The sequence below is a fragment of the Helianthus annuus genome, chromosome 8 (assembly GCF_002127325.2).
Source record: "Helianthus annuus cultivar XRQ/B chromosome 8, HanXRQr2.0-SUNRISE, whole genome shotgun sequence".
In the NCBI taxonomy this organism is placed as follows: Eukaryota; Viridiplantae; Streptophyta; class Magnoliopsida; order Asterales; family Asteraceae; genus Helianthus; species Helianthus annuus.
Genome location: NC_035440.2, coordinates 27997087 through 28009928, shown reverse-complemented (window position 1 = coordinate 28009928; position 12842 = coordinate 27997087). Strand labels below are relative to the sequence as shown.

General features: G+C 36.0%; 1 protein-coding gene across 1 annotated transcript; it reads left to right on the top strand.

Annotated features, from left to right (window-relative positions):
* Positions 1–11116: 11116 nt before the first annotated feature.
* Positions 11117–12277, top strand: LOC110869773 (vegetative cell wall protein gp1-like). Its single transcript, XM_022118995.1, has one exon. The coding sequence runs from the start codon at positions 11117–11119 to the stop codon at positions 12275–12277; it is 1161 nt and encodes a 386-aa protein (XP_021974687.1).
* Positions 12278–12842: the final 565 nt, after the last annotated feature.

The window sequence follows — 12842 nt, the reverse complement described above, 5'->3', positions numbered from 1 at the left end:
GATAATATTTTGTACGCATTCAATTGTTTTAGATATCTATGTATAGTGGTGAATTCATCATTTTTTTTCCAATGAGTTCACTTTTTTAGATACTTCAATTTTATATGACTGAACATAGAAAATTTCAGGTCGGTTCGACATTTCAGATTAGGAAAGGTTCATCACATAATAAAAGTATTATACAATAATCACAAGAAATTTAGAAACACATAATATAAATAGTAAATTGCCAAAATCGTCCCTGAGGTTTGGACATATTTATCATTTTCATCCAAAACAACCTTTTGTATCATAGAGTCCTTCACTTTTGAGATTTTTTTAATCATTTTCATCCAAACGTCTGATTTTTTTTTTGCCAAAACTGTCCCTGAGATTTGAGATTTTTTGTCATTTTAATTCAAATATTTGATAGAAAAAATAAAGTAAATTAGATGTTTGGATGAAAATGGCAAAAAGCCCAAAAGTGAAGGACTATATTGTACAAAAAAGTTGTTTTGGATGAAAATGACAAACATGCCCAAACCTCAGGGACGATTTTGGCAATTTACTCAAATATAAAATACGATAGTCTTTACAAATAAAAAAAACTACCTAAAGTTGATCCCGATGAGTTTGTGACAACCCTCACAATTACAGGTATCCGTACAATTAATTAATATTAAATTTGTGCTTAATGACTGTGCTTGATTACAACTGATGATCAAACTGCTTTCTGATTTCTGTTACATAGATACATATGCATCACATTTCATACTGTCACTCCATTTATTACACACAAACTTTAGTGACAAACTTGATGCACAAAGCACAGTTAGCACAGTGAGCGGATAACTCAGAAACATACTGACAATGCCAGCACATAGACAGACTAGATATTGAGGCCCAGTATGAGTCAGGGACAAGGTACTACACTAGTATGGAGTGTAGGGAAGTAAGGACCATAAAACTGCGTCACTAGGTGATAGTTTAGGTGCCGGAAAGTGCCTAAAACCCACTTAAAATGCAAAATTCTGCATTTATTAACAAAATTCAGCATTTAAATATGCTAGTCACTTGCAAAAATATGGCAAAATGGTCTTGTATGCTTTCCTAAGTGTCGGGAATTAAAAGGGTCACTAAAAGTTACATAAAGGACACTTTACGATATCACTTAGCACTTTAACGGAACAATATCCAACCGGACTACCCGGAACACAAAAATATTGTTAAAAACATTGTTTCACTTTTTTCTGAGCTAGTCTTGGTTCCCGAACACTAAACACACTACATAAAGCATGACATACACTAAACACTAGATTTACATCTTACCTTCCACTAACTAAGTTAGTTGCCATCAAAATACAACTTACCCCCCCTATGTTGTAACCGTCCCCATGGGACCCCACTCACCAAAGACTTCTCAAATCTTCCATAATCTCATCCATAAATCTTTCACGGGACTTTGTGAGATCTTGAGTTGACATTGTTGGTACACTCTAGCCGCTAATTACCACTTACCACAACATTATACATCTTACCCCCCCCCACCATGAAAATGACAGCACACATGGCCCCCCCTCTCAAACTTACGGCTCACCCATGTGGCCACCCCAAGGATTTCATCAAATCCCCATGCAATCTTGTTTAAGATATGATTTGATCTTGTGCTTGTACTTCCCATGACATTTAGACCAATGGATTAAGGGTTTAGTAGGACTATAAGAAAACCTATCAACTTCATCATTTCACTGACACAAAACATCTCTCTCCCCCTCTAAACAAGCTTCGGCCGAACACCCTACCATACACCGTCATCCTTTTTGTTTCAAGTTCAAGCTTTCCAAGGTTACTACAAGGTGCACAAAGGTGAATCACGAAGTGTGGAACTCACGGATCATCAAGGACCTCCCTCGTGTGCTTTTATCCACTCATTTTCTCTAGTGTTTCTTCCCTAGCTTAAAAGCTAGTAGTAAGCTTCTTTGATCCTCATTTACTTCATGTTTATGGTGGTGAATAGTTAGATTATGATGAAAATACAAGAACACTAAAAGATCATAAACCTAAGTCTTGAACATAAAGTTAAAATAATTATTATTATTTTAACAAGAAGTCATAACTTGGAATAATAACAAAGTAACGTAACTCAAACCCGTAAATACAAAAGCAAGGCACGGCCTGTTCGTCTAATAAACAATAGTACGTTGTAGGTTGTCGTGTAGCGGACCAAGTTTGAGTTGACGATACGATTCATGAGACGCACTACTGTGAGTTCATGTCCCCCCTTTTTTTCTTAACTGTTTTCAGTTTTATACTTTGGGGGTGGAATACATGTTACAAATTATGACAGACATTTTTATACATGGTATGGTTAGCCTAAGGAGGGTATACTACTTAGATCATGTGAGTGGTGGGTACAACACTTAAGGCCATTAATCCTCGCCGTAGGACCGAGGGACATGAGTGATAGATCTATTTGGGTGTAGCGAGCCCACACCCATGAGGCCAGGGTGGCCCATAGTGGTGACTATGTCTTCCAGCTGGAAGCCCGGTGCAACTCCGCTAGGTTTGAGTTTTCCTGCATCACTTCACACATACCAGTGGCTTTGCAACCCATTGGTGATCTCGTTTTCCTTATTGCTACATACCAGGGGCTTTTATACATACAGACATACTTTAAAGGTTTATACATACTCATATACACATGAACTCGCTCAACTTTTGTTGATTTTTCAAACTACATGTATTTCAGGAAACTAAGGGATCTGACAAGTGTCTGCATATGTGTCAAGCTGCATTGAATAAAGATGTCATCCAGGGTAGTAGGTTTAGGAGGTGTAACCCTTACCTGGACGGGTTACATGTCTTTAAACCACGTTTTACTTAAAGTCTTTTGTTGTGTCTCATGAACACGTTGTAGACAAGTATGGTTTGTAACTTATTTTAAATGTCGACATTTTCAAGATATGATGTCGTGGTATTTTAAACTTAATGAATGGATGAACATCTTGTGTTTTATCATATAGCATTGTTATGATTGTTGCCATGGTATTAAGGAGTCACACCAAAATAGTCCACGCTTCCGCAAAAGCCAGGGTGTGACAACTTGGTATCAGAGCCTCGATCATAGCGAACTAGGATTCTTTCTCGAGTATAGACTATGATCATTAGGGCTCTCACGAAAACATTTTTACATTGCATACACAAAATGTCCAGATCCAGGGTACAACATTTTTACAAACCAAAAGGCACAAATACACATTTCAAAATTTATATTCAGTCTAAGAGACTGAGGGAGTTCAGCCTTTGAGGCTGGGGAAGTTCAGTCTTAGAGACTGAGGGAGGTTCATTCTTAGAGACTGAGGGGTTCAATCTTAGAGATTGGGGAGGTTTAGTCTTAGAGACTGGGAGTCGGTCTTAGAGACCAAGAAATTAGTCTTAGAGACTGGGAGTTGGTCTTAGAGACCAGGGAGTTAGTCTTAGAGACTGGGAAGGTTTGGTCTTAGAGGCCAGGGAGGTAGTCTGAGAGACTAGGGAGTTCAGTCTAGGAGACTGGGTGGGATAGTCTGGGGAAGACTAGGATGATTACTTGCTTATGTTATTGTGACTTACATGCTTATTTGATTACATGTTGATATATGTGCATATGTGTGGTTGTGTTACAGACATCATGTCCTCTTCTTCGGATACCGGAGTGTCAGACACGCTGTATCCTAAGGCGATAGTCTCGGACGACGAGATCCTATCTGAGAGCGAGGTTTATACGTCAGATACTACGAGCACTGATGAGGACGACTTCCAGCCTTTTCCCCTACCAGACTTTGGGGATGATATGCCTCTAGCTGATGATCCTTTCGACGGGGATCTACCTCTTATTCAGGTCCCTGCTCCCCTGTCACGACCCCCGACCCCCGACCCCATCTGGCCGGAATCGATGCCGTGAACAGGTCCAGTGGTACCGGTGATTATTTTGAAAAACATTGCAGCGGAATTTCATCAGGACCGTGAGTTAGGAAAAATATCAGAGTTTAGAAACACCGGATTTTATTTAAAAAGATGGAATAAATTCCATGTTTTACAAAGGTAGCTTTTAATAAAAAAAAATAATATTTCTTAATTTGAAAATAAGCCACTTCTTGAAGTCCTTCAGTGTCGGATCCAATCCTTACTCCAATCTATTGTAATTACCTGAAACGCGTTTTAAAAAGATTTTGTCAGCAGGGAAATACTGAGTGAATTATTCATTTTACTGAAAATGACACGTTTTATGATTATTCACAGTGTTAAGATCTTTTACACATGTTTCTGATATCAACCAACTACCCACAGTATTTGTCACTCGACCGAATCTGTGACAGTGGTCATATCACCATTGGCTGCCCCAATGAATGACGTAAATCAATTAAATTAGGTTCGCCCACCTAAAATGATTTAAACTGTAATATTGTGCACAATACCCCACATACTGGCTGTAATTTGGTGATTACATCAACTTAATCACTGGTATTATAATCTCGGAAAATGAATTTGGAGTATTGTAAAATAGTTAATAACTCACAAACGGTGAGAAAAGAATTTATAAAAGAAGAATAACTCACTAATCATCATGCAGGATTGAGTTAACAAACTTCTTGATTCTACTTTTCCCGATAATTAAGCATGTACTTTATTATTCTGGATCTTCTGATGATTTAATAGTTTGTTTGATTGTAAGGGTGTAGTTGGGAGTGTTTTTGGTGGTTTAACAGAATAGAATACGTATTGGTGCAAAACCCAAATCAAACCTTTAACGGTAGTCATGAGATTCGAACCTTAACGAATTTCACAAAAACCGGGTTAATGATTAATACAGCAGTTACGATAATTTCCCGAGATCAAATTCTCACAATGAATGACCAAGTGCAATACTTCAACTCATTTATCAAAATGACAAACGACAAAGTATAGTACTTCAACTCGTATATCGAATTATCGACAACGACAAAGTACAATGCTTCGGCTCATTTATCGGATTACCGACAAACGATAAAGCATAGCCCAATGTGGGCGGCACTTAGGCATTCTTTGGATATATTGATCACTCGAAAAATGAATCGTAATAGCGATTGAGTGATTATTGGTTAGAACACCAACGTATAGAGAGAAGAAGAAGAGAAATGAGCAAAGAAAAATGAATCCTAAGCTTCTTATTTATAGCAAGCAGGCAGGCAGCTCAATTTCATATTCTGGTCGATGTGGGATTCAAGTGACGTGCTTGTTAGCTAGCTTGACGTGCTAGCTAGCTAGCTTAGTTATTTTATTTCAGCTGCTTAACTCGTTTTTCTTGTATAACTTTTAAAATATAACGTTTTATAAAACGACGAATATGTCTTTAGAACGAGCATATTTTTATCTACGTTTTAACCTAAGTTTCATTAAAAACGGAGTAAGGAAAAAAAATAATATATTTTATTATTAATATTAAACGTTCTTATACGACCTCATATATATCTATTTTTAATAGACCTTACTTAGCTTAATTAATCTTGTTAGCTTAATTAATATTGATTAACTGATTAATTAATCATACTAAACTTAATTAGGGTTTCCTTATTGCATAATTATCATACTAAATATTAATTTTAGTGAGGGTTGTTACATTCTCCCCACCTTAATAAAAATCTCGTCCTCGAGATTTGAACTATGATATTTTCTTGGGGTTATGTTTCTTCTTTTAATTAAGAGGAATAATGTAGCGTGGAATGGAATCAAAAGATATTTTGAGGGGTATGAATATTTTTAAAAATAAAAATGATTTATAGAAACAATTGAATTTAATATTCAAAATGAACTTACTTTAATCAATTTGAGGGAGATTCTGATTCGATAAATATCTACTTGTGAATGGGAGTATGGGAAATGATTTGTTAATGATTATCCGAAAATCAGTTATTGTTTACTTAAATGGTAATGGACAACAGGATTTAGTGTATTGTAATCTGAGTACATAATTGTACCAAGAAAATGACGAATCAAACGAATGACTCATGAATAGGGTTTAACACAGGCTACAATTCTATTCGGATGCTACAAAGCGTTGGTAATGATTTGAAAGAATTCAATAATGATGACTGAATAAATTCACCGTTTTCGAAATTGTGAGTTTCAAGGAAGCGAATCTAGATATTTCAAAAGATGAAATGTTCAAACGAATGAGATGAAATGGTATAGTTTTCAAGTTGATTATGTTTAAGTCAAAAGATATATGCTCTATAGATTTTAGAATGAATGTGAAGAACTTTTTGGAATTAGTAAAATTCTTTGTCAGAAGGAAACTTACCTTGATTGGTACCTAAGGAAGACTTAAGATTGACCAATTAAAAATGAAATGAAACCATGAAAATGATTCGGCAAATATTGAGTTATGATATGAGAAAATCAATGTGCTGAGATGGGTGATTTGTAAGAATACATGAAAAGACAATAAAGTTAGAGTATTTTTGTCTTAATACAAAATTGTATTCAGATGATTTTAATCAAAATGTTTGATTTAAAGATAGGTGATATTTTGGTTTACTAAATACCTTTTCCTTTTATGTTATCATAACGCAGAATAATAAATAAATATAGATAGGTTTAAAATATCAAAACCCGTAATAATAATAATATATGTTTTATAAATAGGTTTACCCAATATCGTGGAACTCATAATTATTATTTTTAAAATCAAGTATGTTTACTATAAGATTAGGGTATCATGAAAGTAAAATAATAAATGTTTATTTTAATATCGAGCATACTTAAATATTGGCTTGCGTAAATGACATTTGATATTTTAATATGTACATATTATAAAGGAATAGTTCTATAAGTATTTAATAGTTGTGAAATATTAACCAAAAGCTTATTTATAACATGTCTTGCTTATGAATATTTAGGCGATTATTTAGATAATTTTATTCGTCTCTTTATTTGTTTTATGAAAATATGTTTTCTATTCACAGTACGAAGTATATATATATATATTTCTATAAAAATATTTGTATATATAATTGAAATTTACTAAATAAGTATGATGACTTAATTTATATTAAATAGTTATTATCATTGTTGGATATTGGTTAGTACTGCCTTGTTTAAGCATAGGTGATCAGTCTATGCCTAACTAAGGCTGCGCTATCCAATATCTGTCTTGATAATACCCTTAAAATAATGTTAATACCTACTGTTATTAATAAAAAATAACTAATTTAAACGAGATCAGCGAAATTTTCAAATGTTGTGAAAAATGTCACCACAAGGTGATTGTAATCAAATAAATGTTTTGATGAATTCGAAGACTAAACAAGCATGCTATGGTTCAAGAGAATTGAAGTGCTTGTCGGGACTATTTTGAATATGATGGCTTCAATCCATCATATGGGACTTTGAATTGAATACATGATGCGAGCAAGTTCAGACAATTGAACTTGGTGTAAACAAAACGAGTTCATGTATTAATAAGAAATTTTGGGATATGTTTACAACAAAAACCATGTATGCTAAAGGAAATTGAGTTTTTCAAGAAACTTATTGACTCAATATCAAAGAGTCAACGTTTTGCAATAAACGTGGTTTATAAATGCAAAGATTAAGTATAGTGATATGATATTTGAACTTTTGATAAAAATAATAAATTGGAATGAAGCCCTCCAGGGGTCTTTATAAATCAAACGAACCACATGCGCAACAAACAGTGCATGTGTAAAGTGTGGATTTACCAAGAAATGAAATAGATGAATATTTGCTACTATGAAAGAAATCCTCATGGTATGATGACTATTAGAGGAAGTAAAAACACGAAAGTCAATTCTTTATAGGCAGAAGTCAGAATTGTAACGAAAGAAATATAAGAGCTTTATCTGGAATTTCGTGTGATAACTTATTTGTTTAATGACATTATCAGAGAATGTCGAATGAAGTGAAATGGAATAGGGAATGTGCAAACTACATGACTTCTTTTGTAGTACTAATAATTATGACTCAGGTTAAACTATGTACCGATGTTTGTGAAATGTTGTTCCAACGTACCTCAGCGATATTTTGATCGTTTGTAAGATCATGTGGCAAAGTGCCGATTTTTGATTTAGGAGTTCTTTTACTGATGGAATTAGTGTAGGTATCATCGTGCCTAATTTATATTTTTCAAAGATCTTGCCTTTGGAAGTCGTATGTGATAAACTTCGACATCTGTGGATGTATAATTTAAGTTTCATGTGTTTTCTTGTGCATAAGCACAACTTTACCGGCTTCTTACTGGCGTTAGTAGTTTATGGTAACGTATTGGAAATTCTTATATTTTTGATGGTGTCCCAACTTAATGGGTTTCCAGTATTATTTTGTTGCATGAGTTACGAGGTAGATGATCAAACGAAAGAATGTTTGACATCAAAATTAAAGATATATGCGAAAGATTCCTGATAAAGAAATCTATATACATATGCTTGTGCTTTATTCTTAATTGACTTTTGGAATTCCTTATAGATATACATATCTATATTATATATTTCACATGTTGTAATATACATACCTTTCATAGGGTTAAAGGTATATAATAGATTCATATTTCCAAAAACCAGTCAGATATTTGGTCATGATACTATTTAGGGAAATCTTGTTACTGGTTTGACATACCATTTATCCCGTCTTATCCGGTTCGCGCCGGAGCGGTAATTTCAGTATATCCGGACAAGCTGGAGAGTCTGCTACTCTATACCCAGTTTTGCCGGAGAAAATTTTTTTATTTCCCATAAATAGTATCTTTTCAAGATTTTAAAAGTGTCTTTTTTTTTTATTAGGACTTTTACCCAGAATCAAGGAAATTTGTATTTCCATAATATATCTTTATTCGTGACCAAGTAATACTAATAAACAAGAATAAGTAGCAATTAAATGCTATTGCCTGCTAGTCGTTATTCTTATTGAATAACAATTATACTTCTTTATACTCATATAAGTAATTTTATCTTGAAGCTTATATTAAGACAAAATTCTTAAGTTCGAGTCTAAATATCATTCAGAGTGCTATCAAATAATATTAAGTTTCAAATTTTCCGTTTAAGCTTAGGTATTATTATAACACCTATTTGCATAAACAAGTGGCTTAGCTTATACTAAGGCATCTTTTCTTATGTTCAAGTCTAAATGCTATCAGATGTGCTACCAGTTAAGTTAATAGTAATCTCCTAACTCTTTTATTTAAGCTTAAGTATTGTTATCACAACACTTATAGGCTTAAAGTAGTGGCTTAGCTCTGATACCACCTTCTGTCACGACCCCCGACCCCATCTGGCCGGAATCGATGCCGTGAACAGTCCAGTGGTACCGGTGATTATTTTGAAAAACATTGCAGCGGAATTTCATCAGGACCGTGAGTTAGGAAAAATATCAGAGTTTAGAAACACCGGATTTTATTTAAAAAGATGGAATAAATTCCATGTTTTACAAAGGTAGCTTTTAATAAAAAAAATAATATTTCTTAATTTGAAAATAAGCCACTTCTTGAAGTCCTTCAGTGTCGGATCCAATCCTTACTCCAATCTATTGCAATTACCTGAAACGCGTTTTAAAAAGATTTTGTCAGCAGGGAAATACTGAGTGAATTATTCATTTTACTGAAAATGACACGTTTTATGATTATTCACAGTGTTAAGATCTTTTACACATGTTTCTGATATCAACCAACTACCCACAGTATTTGTCACTCGACCGAATCTGTGACAGTGGTCATATCACCATTGGCTGCCCCAATGAATGACGTAAATCAATTAAATTAGGTTCGCCCACCTAAAATGATTTAAACTGTAATATTGTGCACAATACCCCACATACTGGCTGTAATTTGGTGATTACATCAACTTAATCACTGGTATTATAATCTCGGAAAATGAATTTGGAGTATTGTAAAATAGTTAATAACTCACAAACGGTGAGAAAAGAATTTATAAAAGAAGAATAACTCACTAATCATCATGCAGGATTGAGTTAACAAACTTCTTGATTCTACTTTTCCCGATAATTAAGCATGTACTTTATTATTCTGGATCTTCTGATGATTTAATAGTTTGTTTGATTGTAAGGGTGTAGTTGGGAGTGTTTTTGGTGGTTTAACAGAATAGAATACGTATTGGTGCAAAACCCAAATCAAACCTTTAACGGTAGTCATGAGATTCGAACCTTAACGAATTTCACAAAAACCGGGTTAATGATTAATACAGCAGTTACGATAATTTCCCGAGATCAAATTCTCACAATGAATGACCAAGTGCAATACTTCAACTCATTTATCAAAATGACAAACGACAAAGTATAGTACTTCAACTCGTATATCGAATTATCGACAACGACAAAGTACAATGCTTCGGCTCATTTATCGGATTACCGACAAACGATAAAGCATAGCCCAATGTGGGCGGCACTTAGGCATTCTTTGGATATATTGATCACTCGAAAAATGAATCGTAATAGCGATTGAGTGATTATTGGTTAGAACACCAACGTATAGAGAGAAGAAGAAGAGAAATGAGCAAAGAAAAATGAATCCTAAGCTTCTTATTTATAGCAAGCAGGCAGGCAGCTCAATTTCATATTCTGGTCGATGTGGGATTCAAGTGACGTGCTTGTTAGCTAGCTTGACGTGCTAGCTAGCTAGCTTAGTTATTTTATTTCAGCTGCTTAACTCGTTTTTCTTGTATAACTTTTAAAATATAACGTTTTATAAAACGACGAATATGTCTTTAGAACGAGCATATTTTTATCTACGTTTTAACCTAAGTTTCATTAAAAACGGAGTAAGGAAAAAAAATAATATATTTTATTATTAATATTAAACGTTCTTATACGACCTCATATATATCTATTTTTAATAGACCTTACTTAGCTTAATTAATCTTGTTAGCTTAATTAATATTGATTAACTGATTAATTAATCATACTAAACTTAATTAGGGTTTCCTTATTGCATAATTATCATACTAAATATTAATTTTAGTGAGGGTTGTTACATCCCCTCCCACTCACTGCAGTTCCTGTCGAGGATCTACCATTTGGCGAGTTAGCTGACGATGACATCGATTTATTCATTGAGCGTCCCCCGGAGGGTGACCAGGATGGTGTGGCCCTGATGGATGACGATGTCCCACCTGCTGATGTTCCAGTTGCTGACCCTGTTATTCCTGTCGAGGCTCCTATTGAGGAGGCCTTATCCGATCCGTCTTGTCCACACTCGTTTGAGTCTGTAGCGTCCGCTTCACTTCACGCCCAGGGCATGCAACACTACTCCTCTGACTCCGATTCAGACATGGCGATGTCTGTTGCGCCCCTCGTTCCCCATGACGTCGACCCAGATCCTGAGGTCAAGTTTGTACCTGCTGAGCCTTTTCCAGTTAGCCCAGAGCCTGTCATTGCTCATAACCCTATTGATGTCCCAGCTATTGCACCTTCGCCTGATCCTTTACCAGAGCCTGATCATGTTGATATACCAGTCTTGGCACCACCTATTGTTGATGCACCAGTCGTCGTACCACCGGTTTCTGATGTTCCTATTGTTGATGCACCACTGCCTGATCCTGTGCCGGTGTTTGTTGACCGTGCATCATTTGCCACACATGTCGATCCGAGATATGCAGACACCCGTAATGGGTGGATCGAGGACGACGATTATCCTTCTTTTGTTGTACCAGTCACACCCACTGCTGCACCTGTTTTTGCACCGCTTGATGTTCCCCAGTATCATCCGCACGTATCTGATGTCCACCGCACGGACTTACCCATCACCTTTCTACAGGACATCCCTCCTCCCCGTCCAGGGGAAGGACTTTCTACACAGCAGCCCGATCATATGCCCCATACGACAGCAACTTTTTCATTTATGCCCTCTTTTACACCTGCCCCACACACTGTTTTTCCTGCTTCAGCACCTATGGGCGAGCCGTTTACGTGGTCATCGCCCAATGTTATGCCTCTGTCAGACCCATATCATCCTTACCATGTTGGATATACCACATATGACATACTTATATCCCTGCAGTTACAGCAGGATGCGTTGAGCCGTCGAGTCCAGGAGCTGGAGAGGACTCCGCGTCCTCCCCCTTGTCATTGTCAGTCTCCTTTTGCTACACCACCAGCTCCTCTTCCACTACCCCCTGATTCTGATGTTCGCTTCCTCACTCCTGAGCAGCAAATTGCTTACCTGCTGCGCGTTGTCCACGCACTTGAGGAGGATTGGGTGCGTTTGCGCCGTTTGCTTTTCTTCCCTCCTCCTCCCCCTCCCCCATCAGCATGAGGATTTTTGGTCTGTTGCAGGTAGTGTTACTTTTGGTGAGAAGACATAGATTGAGCCGACTGCACAACATTTTGAAGACCACAGGATGACATGATGACTTTTGATGTTTGATTTTTGGTTGTTGTATATGACTAGATAGTTCAGACAAGGGTGATGTGGCCCCTAGTCGCTTTTGATGTACAATACAGCTATAAAACTTGTAAACATTGTATTGTGGTCTTGATTATATAATAGCTCAATCGCAGTATTCTCATTATATACGTTGTTGAATTCTTTGTTTTATATTATAACATGGGATGTTATGTGTTATGGTGTTGATGAATGTTATTATATACGCATATTTACTATACTTACTATGACCTGACAAATATGATCTCCTTTTAGAAGATGCCTCCACGACGAGACACACGTTTGCCTACCACTGAGGCTGAACTACAAGAGCGGATTGCCGCAGCAATAGCACAGTATGAGGCCTCCCGCGCAGAGACTAGCGGAGGTTCCTCAAGAAACAACAACAACAACAACAACAACAACCCACCCAATGGCTGCACCTACAAACAATTTC